General features: G+C 36.7%; 1 protein-coding gene and 1 non-coding gene across 8 annotated transcripts in view; both read left to right on the plus strand.

Annotated features, from left to right (window-relative positions):
- Positions 1 to 24,060, plus strand: part of RAD51C (RAD51 paralog C) — a 66,669-nt gene that overhangs the window by 17,916 nt on the left and 24,693 nt on the right. For all 7 annotated transcript variants that reach the window (XR_002325576.2, XR_002325577.2, XM_020991989.2 and 4 more), the window contains exons 5-7: positions 17,969 to 18,100; positions 20,575 to 20,641; positions 23,980 to 24,040. Coding sequence is in view for 5 of the 7 variants with exons in the window: in XM_020991989.2 (XP_020847648.1) it covers positions 17,969 to 18,100; positions 20,575 to 20,641; positions 23,980 to 24,040 (260 nt within the window). In the remaining 2 variants the exon portion in view is untranslated. The remainder of the gene's footprint in view (positions 1 to 17,968; positions 18,101 to 20,574; positions 20,642 to 23,979; positions 24,041 to 24,060) is intronic.
- Positions 21,073 to 21,179, plus strand: LOC144458007 (U6 spliceosomal RNA). The gene has a single exon (XR_013487571.1). It is a non-coding gene; the product is annotated as a U6 spliceosomal RNA (small nuclear RNA).

Genomic DNA, 24,060 nt, shown 5'->3' on the forward strand with positions numbered 1-24,060 from the left:
TCTTTTTATTCTCTTATTTGCTATTGCTAGCATTTTTTTTTCCTTTTTTGGCTAGGCAGGTGGGGTTAAGTGACTTGCCCAGAGTCACACAGCTAGTAAGTATCAAGTTTCTGAGGCTAGATTTGAACTTAGGTCTTCCTGACTCTGGAGCCAGTGTTCTATCCACTGCGCCACCTAGCTGCCCCTATTACTAGCATTGCTAATACAGTACTGAATAATGTTGGTGACAGTGGGCAACCTTATTTCACTCCAGATCTTGTTGGAAAGGCTTCTAGTTCATTCCCGTTATGAATAATGCTTGCTAATTGTTGTAGGTAGATACTTCTTATCATTTTAAGGAAAAATTCATTTGTGTCTATGCTTTCAAGTATTTTTAATAGGAATGAGTGTTGTATTTTATCAAAAGCTTTTTCTGCATGTATTGATATAATCATATCATTTTTGTTAATTTTGTTATTGATATATTCAGTTATATTAATAGTTTTCTTTATGTTAAACGATCCCAGTATTCCCGGTATAAATCTTACTTGGATCATAATACATGATCTTTGTTGTATGGTTAGAGTCTCCTAGCTAGTATTTTATTTAGAATTTTTGCATACAAATTGGTTAGTGCAATTGGTCCATAATTTTCTTTCTTTATTTTTGCTCTTCCTAACTTAGATTTCAGCACCATATTTGTTTCATAAAAGGAATTTGGTAGGACTCCTTTTCCTATTATTCTGAGTAATTTATTTAATATTGGGACTAGTTGACCTTTAAATGTTTGTAGAATTCACTTGTAAACCCCATCTGGTCCTGATGCTTTTTTTTTTTTGTAGTCATGCAAAACACTCCCATAGTAGTCGTGTTGTGAAAAACTAAATATATTTCCCTTCATCCTATCCTACCCCCCATTTATTCTATTCTCTCTTTTGACCCTGTTCCTCCTCAGAAGTGTTTGCTTCTGATTTTCCCCTCCCTCAGTCTGCCCTCCCCTCTATCATCACCCTGCTCTCTTGTCCCTTTCCTCCCTTATTTTCCTGTAGGGTAAGATAGATTTCCGTACCCAATTGATGGTGTATGTTATTCCCTCCTTAAGCCAAATCCTATGAGAATAAGATTCACTTGTTTCTTCTTACCTTCCCCCATTTCCCCTCCACTGTAAAAGCCTTTTCTTGTCTGTTTCATGTGAGAAAATTTACCCCATTCTACCTCTCCCTTTTTCCTTCTCCCAGTATAATCCTCTCTTACCCCTTAACTTTATTTTCCAGATATCACCCTTCATCTTCAACTCACCCAGTGCCCTCTATCTATCTATCCATCTATCTATCTATCTATCTATCTATCTATCTATCTATACGTATAATTTTTTTCCCTCCCACTACCCTAATACTGACAAAAGATTCATGAGTTATAAATATCTTTCCATGCAGGAATGTAAACAGTTCAACCTTAATAAGTCTGTTATGATTTCTCTTTCCTGTTTACCTCTTTATGTTTCACTTGAGTCTTGTATTTGAAAGTAAAATTTTATATTCAGCTCTGGTCTTTTCATCAAGAATGCTTGAAAGTCCCCTATTTCATTGAATGACTATTTTTTCCCCTGAAGGATTATACTCAGTTTTGCTGGGTAGGTGATTCTTGGTTGTAATCCTATCTCCTTTGCCCTCCGGAATATTATATTCCATGCCCTCCAGTCCCTTAATGTAGAAGCTCTGATGCTTTTTTCTTAGGAAGCTCATTTATGGCTTGTTCAATTTCTTTTTCTAAAATAGGTTTATTTAGATATTCAATTTACTCTTCTGTTAATCTAAGCAACTTGTGTTTTTGTAGATATTCTCCCATTTCACTTAAATCGTTAAATTTATTGGTGTATAATTGGGCAAAATCACTCCTAATAATTGTTTTGATTTCATCTTCATTGGTGGTATATTCACCAGTTTTCATTTTTGATACCAATGATTTGGTTTTCTCTCTTTTTTAAATCATATTAACCAATGATTTATCTATTTTATTGGTGTTTTCATAAAACCAACTCCTAGTTTTATTTATTAATTCAGTGATTTTCTTACATTTATTACATTAATCTCACCTTTAATTTTGTAGGATTTCCAATTTGGTGTTTAATGGGGGATTTAAAATTTGTTTTTCTAGGTTTTTTTTAATCGCATACCCCATTCATCGGTCTTCTCTTTCTCTGTTTTATTGATTTAAGCATTTAGAGATATAAATTTTCCTCTGATTACTCTTCTGCTGCATCCCATAGGTTTTGGTATGTTGTCTCATTATCATTCTCTTTAATAAAAAGTTACTTACTGTTTCTGTAACTTGTTTTTTAACTCACTGTTTCTCTAAGATTAGGTTATTTAGTCTCTAGTTAATTTTTGATCTGTGTTTCCATGGTCCCATATTAAAAATCATTTTATTGTTTTATGATCTGAAAAGGATGCATTTAATATTGCTGCTTTTCTGCATTTAACTATAAAGCTTTTATGCCTTATTATGTGGTCAGTTTTTGTAAAGGTACTATGTACTGCTGGAAAAAAAAGATATATTCCTTTCTATTCTCATTCAATTCTCTCCAGATAGCTATCATATCTAGCTTATCTAAGATCCTAGTCATCTCCTTGACTTCTTTCTTTTTTTTTTTTGGTTTGATTTATCTTGTTCTGAGTGGGGAAGTTTGAAGTCCCCCACTGTTTTGCTGTCTATTTTCACCTGTAATTCATTAAGTTTTTCCTTTAAAAAATTGCTCTGGTATTTGGTGTACATAGGTTTAGTATTGATTTTACTTTATTATCTATGGTAGGTTTTATCATAAAGTAGTTTTCCTCTTTATCTGTTTTAAATTAAATCTATTTTAGCTTTAACTTTGTCGGAGATCATGATTGCTACACCTGCTTTTGCATCAGCTGAAGTATAATAAATTCTACCCCAGCCCTTTATTTTTACTCTGTGTGTATCTCTCATTTTAAAATGTATTTCTTATAAACAACATATTGTAGGTTCTGGTTTTTAATACATTTTAAACCCATTTCTGTTTTATTGGTGAGTTCATCCCATTCACATCCAGAGTTATAATTACTAGTTGTGTATTTCTTTCCCTCCATCCTATTTTTCTTCACTGTTTATTCTTCTCTCCCTCTCTTTTTACTCTATCCTTCCTCAGACATCTAACTTACTTCTGACCACTGCTTCCCTAATCCACCCTTCTTCTAAGAATCCCTCCCTTATCCTCTCCCCTTGTCCTCATGTTCCTTAATCTAGCCATCCTTTTAAGAGTCCCTCCCTTATCCTCTTCCCTTGCACTCTTATTTCTTGATCTGCACAGTCTTCTAAGAGCCCTTCTTTTATCCTATCATCTTGCCTTCTTATTTCTCTTTAAATTAAGACTTTTATACCCTTTTAGATATATATGTTATTCCTTCTTTAACTCAGTTCTGATGAGAATAAGGTTCTCATACTACCAGCCCTCCACTTACCCTCCCACCCTGCACTGTAACAGTTCTTCCATTCACATCCAGTTTGTATGATATAATTGCTCCATTTTACCTCTCCCCACTCAATTTTATTTTTTAGCATCATCCCATCATACTCAACTCAGCCCCACACCTTCTATCTATATATACTCTTTCAGAAAAAAACTACTCTAGTGATGATAAAATTTTTAAGAGTTATAGATAATGTTTTCCCCTATAAGATGTAAGCAGTTTGACCTTATTAAATCTAAATCCCTTATAATTGGTCTTTCATGTTTACCTTCTTATGTTTCTCCTGATTTTTGTAGGTCAGATTTTCCATTCAGTCCTAATCTCTTCCTAATGAATACCTGAAAGTACTTTAATTCCTGAAATGTAAATTTTTTTTCCATGCAGTATTAACTCTCACCTTTGCTGGGTAAGTTATTCTTGGTTGCAAACCCAACTCCTTTGCTCTTCAGAATATCATGTTCCATGTCTTTCGCTTTTTTGATGTAGAAGCTGCCAAGTCTTCTGTTTTCCTGACTGTACTTCATAGTATTTCAGTTGTTTCTTTCTAGTTGTTTGTAGTATTTTCCCCTTGATTTGGGAGCTTTGAAATTTAGCTATAATGTTCCTGTGAGTTTTCATCTTGGGATATCTTTCAAGTGGTGATCAATGGATTTTTTCAGTTTTTATTTTACTCACTAGTTCTAAAACTTACGGCAATTTTCCTCAACAATTTCTTGAAGTATAGTATTTAGACTCTTTTTTTTATTATAACTTTCAGCAGTCCAACAGTTTTTATGTTGTCTCTTCTTGATTTGTTTTCCATGTCAGTTGTTTTTTAATGCAATGTTTCACATTCTCTTCTATTTTTTCATTCTTTTTTAAAAAATCATTTCTTGGTGTTTTATAAAGTCATTAGCTTCCTCTTGTCCAGTTCTGTTTGTTTTGGGGGGTGGGTTAGGCAATGGAGTTAAGTGACTTGCCCAAGGTTACACAGTTAGTTAGTGTTATGCGTCTTAGGCCAGATTTGAACTCAGCTCCTCGTGACTCTAGGGCCAACACTCTATTCACTCGCCGCCTAGCTGCCCCTTTCCCATTTTAAAAATCCACTTTTTTTTTTCACATACACAATTTAAAGTATTTCTGCACAACTCAATTATCAAGTTATAAAGTCACTTTAGCTTGTTTAAGTACCTTTTTAAAAATTATTGGATTCCTAAAAGTATTAAGATATGACAGTTACACCAGTAAAACGTGTCAAGTCAATATAATTTTTACACATTAAGCTTTATAGACATTTGGAGATAAAACCATATTAGAACAGGACGGTACCACTTTTGAATTACCTATTTACAATTCCCTAACATGGTATGTCCATATGCACACTGATCCATTGTGGCAAACAGAAACAACAGGTAGTTAATTACTTTGAAGATATTAAATATTACGATCTAGAAGCCCATTACTACACGTAACATTCAGTGTCATATACCACTCCAAATTTCTCCAAGGTATTTTCATATTCTAGAATGTCAGGTTTAGCTAATATGAAATTAAGACAGATAATTCAATGTTTACTTGGTGGAAATGTTTTACTTGTACTGTTGAGTCAGTGCTATTTTGAAGGCAACTTGACTTAAGAACTTGTCATGATCATGCTTGTTTCTTACACTGGATGATCCTTTAGTCTTGCATTCTCTTGACGCATCTTGGTTGGTGTTCTGAAGTTACCTGGAGAGCAACCAATGGCTATAGATAGTCCACATAGAGTGAAGAGCTCCAGTTTAGGAAAAGTTGCTAGCCATACTGTTTTTCCTTCCTTAGCAGTACATACTATCCTTAAGCTTTAATCCAGTTATAATATTCATTTTCATAAATCTACAAGGAGTTCTCACAGCATAGCCAAAAGAGTGATTTGTCAGTGTATAGCACTTTTCAAGCTTATCAGGAATATAATTTAAATGCCTTCTTAGGAGAGGCATCATTCTGTTTTTTAAAAAAAGCATTCTATTAGGACAGATTGGGTATTTTTGTTTTTTTATGTTTGTATTCCATTAGAAAGTTTTTGATGAGCTCTACATCATTACTGTAGAATTCTAAATTAATGCTACTTATTGCAAATGACAATGTACTGTGTAGTTTTTGGTACAATTTTAAGTTCTGGGGTAAGCAGAAATCTGCTTGTGGGATTTTGGAATTTCATGACTCAGTGTAGGAAGCATAACTCTCATTATAAATGTGAAGAGTACAGCAAGGAAGCCATAAAGATTGGATAGAAGAGCAGAATCAAACTCTTAACTCCTTGTGATCTGCCCCCCAAACTTAATACTGCTACAGGTGAAGCACTTCTGCTTGGCTGCATCTAGTTTCTCTCATCTATGGTTGTGAAGTCCATTGATATGGGGGGAGGGAGGAGGGGGGTAAGAGGAAGGAGGCACATGAAAGGGAGAGAGGGAGATTGAGCAGAGAGAAGAGAAGAAAGGGGGCACAGGCAGAATAGGAAGGCTGGCCCTTGTTCTCGCTGCATGCCTGACCCACTTCCTTTCCTGATCTTACTTTTCTCAATGATATCCCTTGTACCACCATCTCTTCTGCATGGGTTAAAATTGGAAATGTATTGCAGTTTTTCTGTGCCCAGCATCCTTAGCTCTACTGACCTTGAGTGTCCAAACTTTTTATCTTTGGAGATTATAATGTTCTTGTATTCACAACCATACAACATTTCTGAAAGAACATTTGGGTTAAAACTGATAGGTGCAATTTAGGATTTTTGAGTGCACCATGCAGATTTCCAAATGCAGTCCAACTCATTTTCAAATATGAGTCCAGATCATAATTCCTCTGCAGTTATCTGTCCCAGACATTTACATACACATTCATACATAAATGCGTATATAATATGTGTGTGTGTGTGTGTGTGTGTGTGTGTGTGTGTGTGTGTGTGTGTGTGTGTGTGTGTATGGGGGAGTGGAGTGAGGGAAGAAAAAGAATGGGGGGAGAGAAAGAGAGAAAAAAGGAGACAGGGAAGAGAAGAAAGAGAGAGGATGGGGAAACAGGGAGAGGGAAGAACAATGTTCAGTGACCTGGCCATATACCTGCTTGCCATAGTTTGGAAAAGAGGCATTTTCTATTCATTCTGCTTTTCTTTTCTTTTAAATAATAGATCTCCCTGTAAAGGTCCTATAATATTCTTAGTCTTGCTGTAATCAGAACATCATCTGCAAACAAGAGCACCTGGAGGACCTTTTCTGTTTGGACTCTGTGCACCCTTCATGATCCTGGCAAACATTGTCAGACGTCTTTTATTTCTCAGATGTTAGCCAACATACTTTTTGCCATCCACCCCTGTGCCTCCTCTTATAGTGAAGTCAGAGCATTAAGGTACAGACTGTCCAAAAAGTCTTTAGTGCATTTTAAAGCTACTAGAGCTTAAAACAGTACGACTTTTTGAGACACCCTGTACATGTTGATTCATTTTGGAGAATCTTGTCATTATTCATATATTTTTATCTCTTTATGATATGCAGCAGATATTGGTAGATGAGCTTTCTTCATGGTTGTTAGAAATAGAGCCCCTTGGACCCCCTCAGCAGGGTTGAGAAGTTAGCCCGGGCAGGCTGCCACAGCCCATTGCTTTCCCAGTTGCGATGCCAAGTGGAGTCTCACTCTCAATAACAAAACTAAGTCTGGAGTGAAAGAAGAATCATTTATTATGGTTCTTGCAAGAAGCAGGTGCACCCCCTGTTGGGAGAGGCACACTGTACAGAAGCGAGAGCCAGCTTTTGTACTGTTGGTATGATCCTGCTCCTCCTGTCAGAGCTAGGATTGGTCCTAGCCCTTCCGGGTTACAATCTTCCTTATGCGCCCATCCCATGTTGCTCCTTGACATGTTAACCCACCTGGATCATGCATCCCATGTTCAAAAATGGCGGCAGTCTCTGCCCTTGGGGTGTGTCAGATAATATGTATGAGGCTTATTAAGCATGGGTACTTGCAAAAAGCTGGTGCCTGGTGCTTGACTCCAACCAGTTTGAGCTGCTTTAGGGTCTGGGCCCCTCTAACAGAAACTTTGTGTTTAAACTAGCTTCTTGCTTCAAGATCTGATTGGCTGGGGCAAGCTTTCTCTTTCCTCCAGGGCCCCCTGTTTTGCTATCCCGTGGAAGCCAAACATCAGCATATTCCTTACAATGGTCTTCTTTTTCTTATTCAGGTCATTAGTACTGCAAGACAAAATGACCAAATGCCCTACAAAATGATACTATTACTTTGGTACCCAAAATGAAACTATTGGCTTTGTGAGGCTACCAGTTTTGATATTTATTTTTCCAGAAAATTTGTCAGCATGTTGGCCTTTGGATAAATTCTCATGTTTAGAGTTCTAACAGCTAAGTTCATATTTATAGATAATTTTAAAACCATGTGATTTTTAGCCTCTGCTCCCATTGCTAGCATCTAGCCGCCCTGCAAGTAAAGGTTCCTGTGAAATTATCCTCTTCATCCAGCTCAGCCTGGACCCTTGCTTTCTCATCCTCAGCCATTCCTCATTTTATGCCAAAACAGTCTTTCTAACAAGTAGGTCTGACCATGTCACCCTACCCTAACCTAGTCACTCCAGTGGCACCTTATTTCCTCAAGATCAAATATAAAATCTTATGTCTGGCTTTTAAGGCCCTTCATAACCTACCTTCTTCCCTTTACAGTCTTCTTACCCCTTTTTCCCTTCCTTGTACTCTGTTATCCAGTAACACCAGCCTTTACTTCAATTCTGGGGATTTCCACAGACTGTCCCCCATGCCAAGAATGTTCTTCCTCTTCATTTCTGCTTCTTAACTTCCCTTGCTTCCTTCAAGTCTCAGCTAAAGTCCCACAAGAAGCCTTTATTGTTACTCCTTAACCTTAGTGCCTTCCCTCTGAGATTATCTCCAATTTATTCTTTATATCCTGTTTGACCATATAGTTGATTGCATGTTGTCTCCACTGAGAGACTATGAGCTCTTTGAGAGCAAAGACTGCTTCTGCCTTTTTTTAATCCCCAGCACTTAGCATGGTATCTAGCACATAGTAGGTGCATAATAAATGCTTGTTAATTTGATTTGACACAGGATTGAGGGCTATTTTTCTCTGTTTCATGGATTGCCACGGACAAAGAATTCAGCACTTAGTGGGTAGCCCATTGGTGATGAGCCTCTCCATATTTAACAGAGTTGGTCCTCACACAGTGAACTCAGTCTGTAAGGCTACATGGTAAAACCTGTCAGTTTTCACTCCACCTGCCTAGTCTTCAGAAACCTATGGTCACTTCCACCCTACAATTGAATCATCAGTAGGATTTGGTGGTCTGTTGCATAAAGAGTTAAAAGGGTTTTTTTCTTCTTTGGCAGTTTATACAAGGTAAGGTAACTTTCAAAATCCAGGATGTCCTTTTAAAAAAATCTCTGGGTAATACAGAGCAAATAAAGGAAGTAAAAATAGATTATAAATTTTATTGCTGAACTGTCAACTGGACTACTAAATTCAATAACTAATTATTAGTATGATGCCAGTTGCTTTTAAGTCATTAACTCTGAGCATAAAGTGGCTCACTTATAAGTCTGCTTTTTTCTTTCTTTTTTTTTCTTTTTTTTGGCTAGGCAGTGAGGTTAAGTGACTTGCCCAGGGTCACAGCTAGTGTTATGTGTCTGAGGCTGGATTTGAACTCAGGTCCTTCTGAATCCAGGACTGGTACTCTATCCCCTGCACCACCTAGCTGCTGATATAGTCTGCTTTTTAATAGCTTCTTCTTTGTAAGACCAGATATAGCCTAAGGTTAATTTTTTAAACTATCTCTGGGTTTCAGCAAACTCTTTTCTCAGTTGTTTCAGTCCCATCCAACTTTTCATGGCCCCATTTGGGGTTTTCTTGGTAAAGAGGCAAATAGGGTTAAGTGACCCAGGGTCACATAGCTAGTAAGTGTCTGAGGCTTCCACTAAGCACTTCTTATGTACAGACAGTTCTCACTTTTTGTAAGTGGACCTTTCTAAAGACCTTCTATGTAAAGCATTTTTACATAATGTGAATCTGCCTGAAGGTGTGGGGAAGGAAAGGAGGGAAGGAAGCAGGAAGAAGACTGGGGTGCTCAAGGAGGGAGAAGGTGAGCACACATGGTTCAAGGACATGTGGGGGCTGGGTACAGAGACTAGAGAGCAGGAGGAGGAACATGTGGGAACTGCAGTCAGCTATATGGGGGCCTGGCTGGAACGGACAACACAGACAGGAGAGTATGGGACAGACATGTGGTACCCACATGTGGACAGAGGAAAGACAGACATGTGGGTGGGACACAAGGGTAGGTGGGCAGAGTGGGACAGAGGTCTCCCCTCTCAGCACTTGAGGTCTCAAGCCATGTTCCCAATCCGGAGGGAGCAGGCAGTGGTGGTCTATCCATTCTTTAGCTTTCATTTGGAGGGCTTTTTAGGTTTTTGTTTTGGTTATTGTTTGGGGGAGGGGTTTGTTTTGGTGAAGGAGTGGGAGACCCCAGAGTCAGAGCCTAGAGGCAGGAGTGAAGAGAGAAAGCACAGTATTGTACAGTAAAGTTAACATAGGGGGCCAGCTAGGTGGTGCAGTGGATAGAACTCCAGCCTTGGAGTCAGGAGGACCTGAGTTCAAATCCAGCCTCAGCTGTGTGACCCTGGGGAAGTCACTTAACCCCATTGCCTGGGCACCCCCACCCCTAAAAAAAAAAAAACAGCACATGCCTACAGTGGAAAGAACACCAGATTGAAAAAAACCCGAGTTCAAATCCCTGCAGTGCTATTTGGGGGCAGCTAGGTGGCGGAATGGATAGAGCACCAACCCTGGAGTCAGGAGGACCTGAGTTCAAATACCACCTCAGATACATAACACTAGCTTTGTGACCCGGGGGGGGGGGGGGGGGGAAGTCACTTAACCCCATTGCCTAGCAAAAAACAAACAAACAAAAAGTTAACATAGGTTTGTTTGGTTTTGGAATGCAGATTTCTTTCAAAATTTGCATAATTCAAATTTATGTAAAGCAGGAACTATCTATATAAGATATTGTGCTAGTACTTTTACTCTAGTAGGAAAGATAAAACAGGAACAAAAACTATATTTAACAACTATACTTACTAGGGAGCTTAAGGAGCTGAATCATTGTACCCTTTTCACTAAGGTACCCTCTGTTTTGGAACCGATTGTGGTATATCACTGGGTTTAGTCCTAAAAGAAAAGTCCACCTAAAAGACAAGTTAGGTTCCTCTTTCACTTGTAAGCCCTTCACCTCCTCCCCCCCCCAGTACCTTGGGGGAACATTTCTTAGAGCTTGTGTTTTAACTCATATCCAATATCTCCCCAAAGTGGAGATTAGAAAGCTACTCTGTATGCTGCAAAACATGTATGAGAGAGGTATTTATTTCCTACACATAAAAGAAGCAAAACAAGTGCTAAACAAGGCTTTTTAACAAGTACGTATTGATAGTGTCAGAGAAAAACATTAATTCTCTATTGTGTATTTTAGACCCAAATATTCTATAATTTTTTTTTAATTTCACATTCTAAGGCCAAGCATTTCTAGCTTAGAGAAATGCCCAAAATGACATATCCTCCCTCATCACACATCCCCACCTCCGTGTCATCAGACATCTTTGTCTGATTATTTGAAGTATCATTTGTCAGAATCTTGACCAAGGTAAAGGTCACATGTTAAAATACAGTTTGGGGTTAATGTTCTGTTCTATCTAATAAAACAGTAGACAGTTAATCCTCTACTAAAACTACTCATTTTCTTTGACCATTCCCCCTCAAAGGTTCAAAGGGACCTTCTCCCTAGGATTTCACTCACCTTAAAAAATCCATCGAATCATTAGCTCTTTCTGCACAGTGGCCAATAAGGGGTATTTTTTCATTATCCCCGAAACAAGTAAGTCCTTCAGCTCTGACTCCCACATGGTCAGCTAGAGGTAGTGAGTCATCCCCAGAGTGCTGACCTAATGGTTGGTCAGAAGTGAGCAGGGCAGTTCTGTTGTGTATATTATATGAATCTGAATGTGATAAATACATAGGAAAGATCTGGGAAAAGCAGCTTCCCTGACTCTGGTCTGCTTTTGGATTTCAATGGTGCAGTGCTTATAAATCGTGTTAAAGCTCCATGCCTTGGGGCACTCTCTCTCTCTTTTGTTTTAATTAATAATTTATTTATTCATTTTTAGTTTTCAGCATTCACTTTCATAAGATTTTGAATTTAAAATTTTCTTCCCTTGCCTCTCCTCCCTGCTTCCCAAGACAGCGTGCAATCCGATATAGATTCCACTTATGCATTCATATTAAGCATATTTTCCCATTAGTCATGACGTAAAGAAGAATTAGAACTAATGGGAGGAACCACAAGAAAGAAGAAATAAAACAAAACAAAAGGAAAGCAAATAGTATGCTTCCAACTGCACTCAGACTCCATAGTTCTTTCTTTGGATGTGGATAGCATTTTCCATCGTGAGTCTTTGGAGTTGTCTTAGATCCTTGCATTGCTGATAAGAGCTAAGTCAATCAAAGTCAGTCATTGCACAGTGTGGCTGTTACTGTGTATAGTGTTCATGGTTCTGCTCACTTCACTCATCATCAGTCTTTCCAGGTTTTTCTGAAGTTCACCTGCCCATTATTTCTTATAGTACAATAGTATTCTATTACATTCATAAACCGTAACTTGTTCAGCCATTCCCCAATTGATGGATATCCCCTTAATTTCCATTTCTTTGCCACCACAAAAAGGGCTGCTATAGATATTTTTGTACATGTGGCTCCTTTTCCCATTTGTATGATCTCTTTGGGATATAGCCCTAGAAGTGCTATTGCTGGGTCAAAGGGTATGCACATTTTTATAGCCCTGTAGACATAGTTCCAGATTGCTCTCCAGAATGGTTGAATCAGTTCACAACTCCACCAACAATGCATTAGTGTTCCAGTTTTCCCACGTCTTCTCCAATATTTATGATTTTCCTGTTTTGTCATGTTAGCCAATCTGATAGGTGTGATGTGGTATCTTAGTGTGGTTTTGATTTGCATTTCTCTAATAATGATTTAGAGCATTTTTTTCCTATGATTATAGATAGCTTTAATTTCTTCCTCTGAAAACTGCCCGTTCATGTCCTTTAGCCATTTCTCAATTGGGGAATGACTTGTATTCTTATAAATTTGACTCAGTTCTCTATATAGTTTAGAAATGAGGCCTTTATCAGAGATGCTGGTTGTAAAAATTGTTTCCCTTCTTTTTTGCCTCCCTTCTAATCTTGGTTGTATTGGCTTGTTTGTATAAAAACTTTTCAATTTAATGTAATCAAATACATTTTACATTTCATAATGTTCTCTATCTCTTGTTTGGTCAAACATTCTTCCCTTCTCCATAGATCTGATAGGTAAACTATTCCTTGCTCTCCTAGTTTGCTTATAGTATCAGTCTATATCTAAATCATGTACGCATTTTGACTTTATCTTGGTATATAGGGTGTAAGATGTTGGTCCATGCCTAGTTTCTGCCAAACTATTTTCCAATTTCTCCAGCAGTTTTTGTTAAATAATGAGTTCTCATCCCAGAACCTAGAATCTTTGGATTTATCAAATAGTAGATTGCTATAGTCAGTGGCTGTTGTGTCTTGCATGCCTAACCTATTCCACTTATCCACCACTCTGTTTCTTAGCAATACCAAGTAGTTTTGATGATTGCTGCTTTATAATACAATTTAAGGTCTGGTACAGCTAGGCCACCTTCCCTTGCATTTCTTTTCATTAGTTCCCTTGATATTCTTGACCTTTTGTTCTTCCAGTGAATTTTGTTATCGTTTTTTCTACCTCTATAAAATAATTTTTTGGTAGTTTGATCGATATGGCACTGAATAAGTAAATTAATTTAGGTAGAATTGTCATTTTTATTATATTAGCTCGCCAACCCACAAGCAATTGATATTTTTCCATTTACTTAGATCTGACTTATTTTTGTGAAAAGTGTTTTGTAATTGTGTTCATGTAGTTCCTGGGTTTCTTTTGGCAGGTAGACTCCCAAATATTTTATAATGTTTACAGTAACTTTAAATAGAAATTCTCTTTCTCTCTCTTGCTGTTGGGCATTGTAAGTAATATATAGAAATGTCCATGCTTTATATGGGTTTATTTTATATCCTGCAACTTGGCTAAATTTGTTTATTATTTCAAGTAATTTTTTACCCGATTCTCTAAGTATACCGTCATATCATCTGCAAGGAGTGATAGCTTTGTTTCTTCTTTGCCTATTCTAATTCCTTCAATTTCTTTTTCTTCTCTTATTGCTAAAGGTAACATTTCTAGTATCATATTGAATGAACAGTGGTGATATTTGAACCTCTTTGTTTCACCCCAATCTTATTGGAAATGCTTCTAGCTTATCCTCATCACATATAATGCTTGCTAATAGTTTTAGATAGATGCTACCTAACATTTTAAGGAAGATTCCATTTATTCCTATGCTCTCTAGTGTTTTTAGTAGGAGTAGATATTGTATTTTGTCAGATGCTTTTTCTCCATCTTTTGAGATGATCATATGATTTGTTAGTTTTGTTGTTGATAAGGTCAGTTATGCTGATAGTTTTCCTAATATTGAAGCAGGCCTGCATTTCTGGCATAAATCCTATTTGGTCATAAGTATTATCCTCTAGATAAGTTGCTGTAATCTCTTTGCTAATATTTTAATTTAAGATTTTTGTATCTGTATTCGTTAGGGAAATTGGTCTATAATTTTCTTTTTCTGTTTTGGCTCTTCTTGGTTGATATCAGCATCATATTTATATCATAAAAAGAGTTTGGTAGGACTCTTTCTTCACCTATTTTCCCAAACAGTTTATAGAGTATTGGAATTAGTTGTTCTTTAAATGTTTGATAGAATTCACTTGTAAATCCATCTGGTCCTGGAGATTTTTTTCTTAGAGAGTTCATTGATGATTTGTTTAATTTCTTTTTCTGAAATGGGGTTATTTAAATATTTTATTTCCTCTTCCTTTAATCTGGGCAATTTATATTTTTGTAAATATTCATCGATTTCACTAAGATTATCAAATTTATTGGCATATAGTTGGGCAAAATAGCTCCTAATTATTGTTTTGATTTCCTTTTCATTGGTTGGTGAAATGAAATGAAAATTTTTGATGCTGGTAATTTGATTTTCTTTCTTTTTTTTGCTCTACTTAACCAAAAGTTTATCTCATTTTATTGGTTTTTTCATAAAACCAAGTCTTAGATTTATTTATTAGTTCAATAGTTTTCTTAATTTCAATTTTATTAATCTCTCCTTTGCTTTTCAGACTTTCTAATTTGGTGTTTAATTGGGGATTTTTTATTTGTGCTAGCTTTTTTAGTTGCATGCCCAATTCATTGATCTCTTCTTTCTCTACTTTATTCATATAAGTATTTAGAGATATAAAACTTCTCCAAGAACCACTTTCACTGCATCCCATAAGTTTTTGTATATTGTCTCATTATTGGCATTCTCTTGGATGAAGTTATTGATTGTTTCTGTGATTTGTTGTTTGACCCACTCATTCTTTAGGATTAGATTATTTAGTTTCCAATTAATTTTAGTCTATCTTTCCATGGCCCTTTATTACATGTATTTTTTTTATTGCATCATGATCTGAAAAGAATGCATTTTATGTTTCTGCCCTTCTGCATTTGATTGTGAGGTTTTTATTCCATAGTATGTGGTCAGTTTTTGTGTAGGTGCCATATACTGCTAAGAAAAAGGTATATTCCTTTCTATCCCCATTCAATTTTCTCCAGAGGTCAACCATATCTAACTTTTCTAATATTCTCTTTATCTCCTTAACTACTTTCTTTTTTATTTTGTGGTTAGATTTATCTAGTTCTGAGAGGGAAAGGTTGAGGTCCCTCACTAGTATAGTTTTATTATCTATTTCTTCCTGTAGCTCCTTTAACTTCTCTAAGAATTTGGATGCTATACCACTTGGTGCATATATGTTTAGTAATGATATGAGTTCATTGTCTATGGTACCTTTTAGCAGGATGTAGTTTCCTTCCTTATCTCTTTTAATTAGATCTATTTTTGCTTTTGCTTTTTCTGAGATCAGGATTGCTACCCCTGCTTTTTTACTTCAACTGAAGCAAAATATATTCTGCTCCAGCCTTTTACTCTGTGTGTATCCCTCTGCTTCAAGTGTGTTTCTTGTAAACAACATATTGTAAGATTATGGTTCTTAATCCACTCTGCTATCTGCTTCCATCTTATGGGAGAGTTCATCCCATTCACATTCACAGTTATGATTACTATCTGTGTCTTTCTCACCATCCTATTTTCCCCCGTTTATGCTTTTCTCTCTCTTTTCTCCCTTTCTCTCCTCACTAGAATTTTGCTTTTCACCACCCCCTCCCTCAGTCTGCCCTCTCTTCTGTTCCCCCCCACATACTTTCATTTTCTATTTCCCTTCTACTTCCTATAGGGTAAGTTAGATTTCTATACCTAATGATTATCTTATTCCCTCTTTGAATCAAATCTGTTGAGAGTAAGGTTCAAACAATGCTCATCTCCCTCCCTTCTTTCCCTCTACTGTAATAGGTTTTTGTGCCTTTTCATGTGATGTAATTTATCCTTGTCTGCCTCCTCCTTTCCTCTTCTCCCAGTATAATCCCTTTTCACCATTTAATTAGATTTTTTTATCATCACATCAAAGTCAACTTATACCCACACCCTCTGTCTATGTATACTCCTTTTAAATGTCATAATAACAATAGAGTTCTCAAGAGTTACAAGTTTCGTCTTCCCTTGTAGGGATGTAAACAGTTTGCTATTATTAATACCATGTTGTTTTTTTCTTTCCTGTTTACCTTTTTATGTCTCTTGAGTCTTGTTTGAAGATCAGATTTTCTGCTGAGCTCTGGTCTTTTCATCAGGAAGGTTTGGAAGTCCTCTATTTTGTTGAATGTCCATCTCCTCCCCTGAAAGATCATGCTCAGTTTTGCTGGGTAGTTGATCCTTGGTTGTAATCCAAGCTCCTTTGTTTTACAGAATATTGTATTCTGTGCCCTCCAGAAGCTGCAAGGTCCTGTGTAATCCTGACTGTGGTTCCATGATATTTAAATTGTTTCTTTCTGGCTGCTTGCAGTGTTTTCTCTTTGATATGTTAATTTTGAAATTTGGATACAATATTCCTTGGCATTTTCAGTTTAGGATCTCTTTTAGGAGGTGATTGGTGGATTCTTTCAGTGACTTTCAGGACCTGATCACTGGCTTTGTGTGCTGGGGCCTCAGGTGCTGGCAGTTGGAGGCAGTAGGGTTCTGGCAGCTTACCTTGTGCTGGACTGAGATCAGCAACACTGGAGCTGTTGTGGTGCCGGTGGGGAGTCTGGCCCTTGGGGGATGCCTGCTCACTTGGGCCTTGCACTCAAATGTTTGGCTGCTGGAGGTTGTCTATCAGCCTGGAGCTTTGCCTCTTGGAGTAGTACTTCCTAGAACTGTGCTGAAGCACTGGGAGATTTGGCTGCTGGAGAATACACGTGGTGATTTTCTGAGCTGGTGTCTACCAGTTCCCCTGCCTGCACTGAGGTGTTTGGGGGGTCCTGGTGTTGACGCTTGCCTGCTCCACCGCCCTGGGGCTCATAATCTCCCCCCTGGTATGCTGAGTTAAGGCTTGCCATGACACCTCCCATCCTGCGCTACTCCTCCTACCCCTGAGTGAGAGAGGCCTTTCCTGTTAATCCCCTAAGCTTCCTGGGCTACAAGACTTCTGCACCCTATCTTTCTACTGGCTCAACTGTTCCAGGGTTTTTCCTGGGGCAATATTTTCTGGGCTTTCAGAGGTCAGTAAGAGAGAGTGAGAGCGACTTACTTTTTACTCCACCATTTTGGCTCCTGGAAATGGAAGTCTGGGGCTCTTTTACAGATCCACTAATCAGCCTATTTGAATGGGCCTAAGGACAGATCTACTTATATATGAAATTTTGTATTATTATAGTAAATTTCTGGTATATTTCAAACAAAGCAAGATTATGCATTTAAAATTCAATAAAGCTTCATGAGATGTCTTGAGAATTTTTATCTGAGGATATTATGCTAAACTTAGCCCAGTTTTATGACGACGAACAATTCAGAATAAAATTTATTATACAGAAACTATAATCAGCTTGACACTTCAGTAAATACTATGTTGTACCTTGATGGTAGTGTGACATATTTATGTGATGGTAAATACAATGTGAAAAGCTTAAGATGTTACGATTTCTCTTCCTCCCTTAGATGAATTATTGTTTTAGTATGATGAACTTGACTAATAAAGTACAATTTCTACCAGTTCTTATATCAATCTATAGTTGTGTAGATGGTTAACTTGTATAAACTTATAACTAATCAGTAAAAGAGCTATTCCAGGGAATAGCTGGATTCCAGGGAAATCCCTGGATTTCAAGTTTAATCCTGTAATTTAACTGTTGGTTCAGCAAATTAAAAAAAAAACTGAGTGTTAACTTCATACTTTGACCTCTTGTGTATTTAGGTCCAGCTGATTGTAGTGGATGGGATTGCATTTCCATTTCGGCATGATTTTGATGACCTCTCCCTTCGAACACGGTTACTGAATGGACTAGCACAGCAGCTGATCAGCATGGCAAATAATCACAAATTAGCTGTAAGTTTGAGTATCAAGAAAGTTTCAGAATGGGGCAGCTAGGTGGTACAGTGGATAGAGCACCTGCCCTGAAGTCAGGAGGACCTGAGTTCAAATCTGCCCTCAAACCAAACACTTGACACTCACTAGCTGTGTGACCCTGGGCAAGTCACTTAACCCCAGTTGCCTTAAAAAAAAAAGAAATAGAGAAAGTTTCATAATAAACTGTATCAGATTTTACCTTCTGTACCTTCCCATGTCTGCATACAACAAATTAGACTTCATGTTTGCCTTAGTAACTTGTGTATGAGATGAGCTTTATAATAAGAGTGAGATGGTTTTTTTCTCCTTTATATGAAGAGTCATTGCTTCATATAGCAATGTCAATTCTAGTGGTGGTTTAGCTTTGGCTCTTTGTGAGATTGGGTAAGCAGTTTTCCCATGTTCTCTCTGCTAGTATCTGAAATAGAGAATGCAGCTGGCTGTTAATGATTTGTTATCTTTGTTGTTGTTATTAATTTTTCCCTGGCAGTAGTGTTTAGGAATTTTCTGTCACCCATAGAAGTCTATAGTACTCTGTCTTAAATACTTTTTCTGTCATTTGCCATAATTCAGATTTCTTTTACTCTTATTAAATGGCCAGTAGGTGGCATGCTCTACTTAGAGCTATTTATAGTTCCTTAGACCAAAGCTTGAGAAATGTTCAGCCAGTATGAAAACTTGCAATTTAAAATGGAGCTTTGTGCTTCTCTCTTGCAAAAATGTTATTCATAGGAATTCTCAATATTTTTCTTTTATAATAGCATTTACTCAGGTGTTTTTGCAGAGAGAATGATTAGATTATAAATATGTTAGCAAGGCAAAATCCAAATTTACAATTTTTGGTAAAACAGAAGTCAGTATTTCTGGTCATTTCTTTCATGTGGAAAGTAATGGATAAAATAATGGAAATTTTTAAACAAGAACTATATTTACAAAAGGAATTAGGCATTTATGGCAAGGTCAGTTTGTTGTTGTTCGGTCATTTTTTGTTGTATCTGATACTTTGTGACTGTACTTGGGGTTTTCTTGGCAAAAATACTGGAGTAGTTTACCATTGTCTTCTCTACTTCATTTTACAGATCAAGAAATTGAGGCAGACAGGGTTAAGTGACTTGCAGGAAGATGAGTCTTCCTGATTCTAGGCCTGGCATTCTGTCGACCGTGCCACCTAGTTCCCCATAACTTCAAATAGCTTCAGCAAAAGTTGTTCTTTTTGTTGTCAACTCTAGGCAGTCAAACATCCATTTAACTAAGATTTATCTTGTTTGAAATTATTCTGAGCTTCTCTGGAGGCCTTTGGTGCTCAGTGAAAGGAAGCTAGAAGACAGTCTTTGCAGAAGTCTTATGGCTATTCCTAACCACAGTTCAGTGATCTATGGACTTCTTTGTAGCTAGGGTACTTTACTACCCAATAAACAAAGTAACCATTTCTTAACTTTTTCCTTCATGGTGGTATCTTTTGAGAGAAGTGCATCTCTAAGATGGGAACTTCTTTATCCAATCCAGCTAAATGCAATATAAATCTTACTTATTAGAAAAAAGATTGGTATTGGGGGAATATCATAAATTCTGATCGTCAGAGATTTTGTATGCCTTTGCCAGATGCACTAATGTTTGTTTTTCATGTTCTGGAGTACCTTAATTTCCTTTTTCCCTTCATGCTATTAAGCTGTTTAATCTTTCCAAATCTTTTTAAAATAAATTTTATATTATCTTGTTTTTCACATCACCAAAATCCATCTCTCTTCCCCTCCCAGGGAGTCATGAATAAGTAATATTTTAAATAATTTTAAATAAATAATATTTTAAAAGAGAAAAAAATTGACAAAACTTAGCTTTCAGAATATAAAATCTTAACCATAGACTACTGTTTGACCCAGAGATTATTATCCAGCTCGTTAGCTCTGACTGCCACCAATGGACAAAAGCAATAACTATGAGCACTAATAGCAGATGTAAGGTATGAACAGGAAATTTTTTAAATGACAGTAGAATGAGGTGGAAAGTGAGGAAGAGAGGACCAAGGAGAAAGAGAGGGAGGAAAGAAAGGGAAGAGAGAGAGAAAAACTAGAAAAGGAAGATCATTGTGTTGGAGATGGTACAGTTCTACAGGTACCATGACTTTTAGTTTGATTTTCTATTTCCTTAGTGAGTTTTTTTAATGACTTAACATTTAGAATTTTGCTATATCATTTATAACTATATGCATATTTACATAACAAATTGCCTACTGTGTTTTATGGGTAAATTAACTTTGTTTTTGAACAAGAAAACTCCAAAAATTAAAAGATGAAGTTTTTCTTTATTTGTAGAAAACTGTTAAGTCAAGAGTTATTTCAGCATCAGCTTTTTTTTTTATTTTGAGCCTTGTAGAAATAAGGAAGACCTCAAAAAATTGGTCAAAGACTTGATTATTGGCCTCTATAGCTCATTTTCTCTCTTTCTTTTTACAGGTAATTTGGACTAATCAAATGACAACAAAGATTGAGAAAAATCAGTCCTTACTAGTTCCTGCTTTAGGTAAGTAATTAATAATTTTTAAAAACTTTATATGTCTATGGAGTTTTTTAGTATGTAAACATAGGGGATTCCTATTTTCTATAATTCTTCTGGCCACTGAGACACAAAAGCAAAAGCAGCAGAATTATTTTTAACTAAATGCTTTTTGACTATGGCATTACACTGCAAAAGATAGGGAATAAAGTACTGTGAGACTTTTGTTATAAGCCTACTTTTAACTGTTCTGCTAAAAATCTAAAGTGTAGTGTTCATGCCCATTTATAGCACTTCAGAGAAAGAATCACAAGAATTTGTCCTCAGAAACCTCTCAGATGGAACACATGCCCTGCCCCTCAAGCACCAGTAGTGTGTCTTTTGGTTGGCATTCCAGTTCCTGACACTGAGTAGGTGGTCACTCTATTCAGTGAATTATTTCTTGAAAAGAGTGTGTGGTGCCCGCTTCAGCAGCACATATATTAAAATTGGAACAATATGGAGTAGATTAGCATGGCCCCTGTGCAAGGATGGCACGCAAATTCGTGAAGCGTTCCATATTTTTACCATTTGTTAAAAAAGAAAAGAGTGTGTGAATCTGGTTTGTTTTTTTGAAGTAGAGCTATTTTTTAATACACTTGGAAGCCTGCTTGGTAAAAAAAAAAACATTGAAAAGTCTTTTTGTAAAGCAAAAAATCATCCCTTAATTTATCTTTTTTAAAAAAATGAATTTCCATATGTTCGGCTTGCTTAAAGCAGAAGTTAGCTCTGTAATTAGTCATTTGAAAACCTAAAATGAAGCATTATATGGAATTTTTGGTATTATAAGTTCAACCAAATATTTGCAAAACCACTTTACTATTTTCCCTTCTTACTCTCTTTTTTTTTTCACTCCTGGGTTCTACTCTCTACTTATTTTGGCCTTCAGCAAATCTATGAGGTAAAATCTGAGGGGATGAGGAATGCCCTCTACACAACATGTCTACCTGAAATTCTACCATTAGAGGTGCATTCCTTTTTATTATGGGATAGCTCTTCTGTTAAAACCAAGCGTTCTTGGTTGGAGTCACATGCTAAGCTAGTTATTTATCGTGTGATGGGGTAAATAAAAGCTGTTTGGTTTAAGACTTTGAAATGGAGGCTGAAGAAAGTAGAGGGTATAAGCAGATGGCTATAATTACACTGAAAAGTAAGGGAGAAAGAGCAGGGACTGTACACCAGTGGTAGATACCTGACTGGGCTTAGACTTAACTTACTGTACTTGTTGAAAATTACTCTGAAGATGAATTCTGTTGCATATGTTTTCCAATACACTTTTCTTAATTATGAAGAAGAAGAAAGAGATATAGGAAGATGCAGGTATAGCTGGGGACAGGAGGAGCAGTGTCAAGATATTTCTTTAGAGAATATTGGATTTTTAATTATATTCATAGATAAAGCCCTTTGATTTTCTTCATATTCTGCTTCTTTCTTTATCTCAGATTTTTGCAGCCTTTCAAAAAGTTTTGAAGGAAAATGTAACAGGTAGTTTGTGTTTTCTGAGTGGAGAAGCTTGCAAATGTTAAGAGGTGTTTGCATTTTAAAATAGCCAGTAACTGAAACAGGTGTTCTACATCAGAGAGAATTCTCCAGCAAACAAAAAGTTTGATAGTTTGTAATTAGGTGACTTACATCTCAAAACATCAATTTTTGCCTTGTGAGGCTTTTGAAAATATAAAGTTATTTGATTTACATGTTCCTTATTTTAGAGGGCAGACTGTCAAAGAGAAGATATAGAGGGAGTTCAAGGAGATATCTTCATCTTCAAAGAACTTAAAACCTATTAAGGAAGATCAGAGATGTACAGAAATACAAATAATAATACTGTGTAATCTCTATGTATACATAAATATATAATCATAAAGCAATAATATAAGCATATAAAGGAAGCACAAAGCAAGTGATGTGAGGATACAGAAGCAAAGAAGAAACTGTTTCTCCCTGGAGGAGATTAGGGAAAGCTAGAGAGAAGCCTTCGTTTTACTAGTCTGAGGTGTGAGTGTGAGCAAGTTGAAACATACCAATTTTAGAGAATGATGTGAAGCTGAAAATTATGGAATACCTACAGACCTTTACACTTGTAGAATGATGACTAGTCCAGTTAGTTCATGAATATAACAATAATATTTCTTTAAGGTTCTGTGATTTCATCATTATGGAGACACTCTCCATTAAATATAGATTCCAATTTCTCTCTGCATTAGCAAGTAGTATTCGTGAGCCATGAATACTGGAAAAAGTCAAACTAATAGCCAGTCTTCTAGGAGAAAATCATCTCCATACTTTACTAGGTTATTTCTCAGATATCAGATACTTAGGCTGTTGCTGAGTATACACTTGAAGTCTTTCTAACTTCACGTAGGACCTGCCTGAGCTTGTATTCTGCTGGCAGAGCCTTTGGAAATCCAAAGGCACCTTTGTGCCATGATGAAACGTTAGAGTCAGTGGAGAAACAGTTACTAGAATACTTCGTGTTTATATTGACAAGTAGAGTGATGGGGCTGAAAAAGTCATTTGGTCCCAGACTGTGTAGCGAGGCAAAGGAGTTTATAATCTTTATCCATTAGGCAACGAGGAGAGGCTTTTTAGTAGAGGATTGGCATGATCAGATTTTTACATTATTAATGTTAATCTGGCGTATATATAAAATGGATTGGAGGAGAGAAAGCGGAGACAGGAAGATCTATTAGGAGATCATTACTCAGATTATGCATTTATTAAATGCCTACTATATGCTTAGTTACTGTGCCCCCTCAGGGATACACAGACAAATGAAACCAAGGAGTATGCATTCTACCTGGAGATGTCAACATGTACTCATAAGTGAAGATATAAAATAGATATAAAGTTTTTGGAGGAGGGGAAATACTAATAGCTGGGGAAACCAGGAAAGACTTCAGAAAAAGATGACACTTGAGTGGAGTTAAGTTACAAAGAAACTAGGGATTCTAAAAGGTGGAGGGAATTCATTAGTGTTGCTAGAATGTATTGGCAAAATGTCTCTGGATTCCTCTATTAAGCTCTTAATATGTTTGAGTTTTTAATTTTCTTGTGGCAGAAATATGTGAGTGGGTCTGGTGGCATGGAAGATTGACTGGCATAGTATCTGATAAAGTTAATTAAAAGAAAAAAGTTGTATATTTACAGTATTTTCCTTGTTCATAATGCAGCATGTGTCCTGAGTTTTATGAAACTCAGTGAACTGGTTTTACTGTATTAAATCAAATGAGGCTGTAGCTGGTTATTGGAGTTAGTCTGAAACGCTGCTCTCTACCTAGTAGATAAGGCAAGATACTCATAAGTCATTGTTATATTCTTTTTCTTAGGGGAAAGTTGGGGACATGCAGCTACAATTCGATTAATCCTTCATTGGGACCAAAAGCAGAGGTCAGTGAAGAAGCTGGCTA

This window comes from Phascolarctos cinereus, unplaced genomic scaffold (genome assembly GCF_003287225.1).
Source record: "Phascolarctos cinereus isolate Bilbo 61053 unplaced genomic scaffold, phaCin_HiC Scaffold_5;HRSCAF=322, whole genome shotgun sequence".
Taxonomy (NCBI): domain Eukaryota; kingdom Metazoa; phylum Chordata; class Mammalia; order Diprotodontia; family Phascolarctidae; genus Phascolarctos; species Phascolarctos cinereus.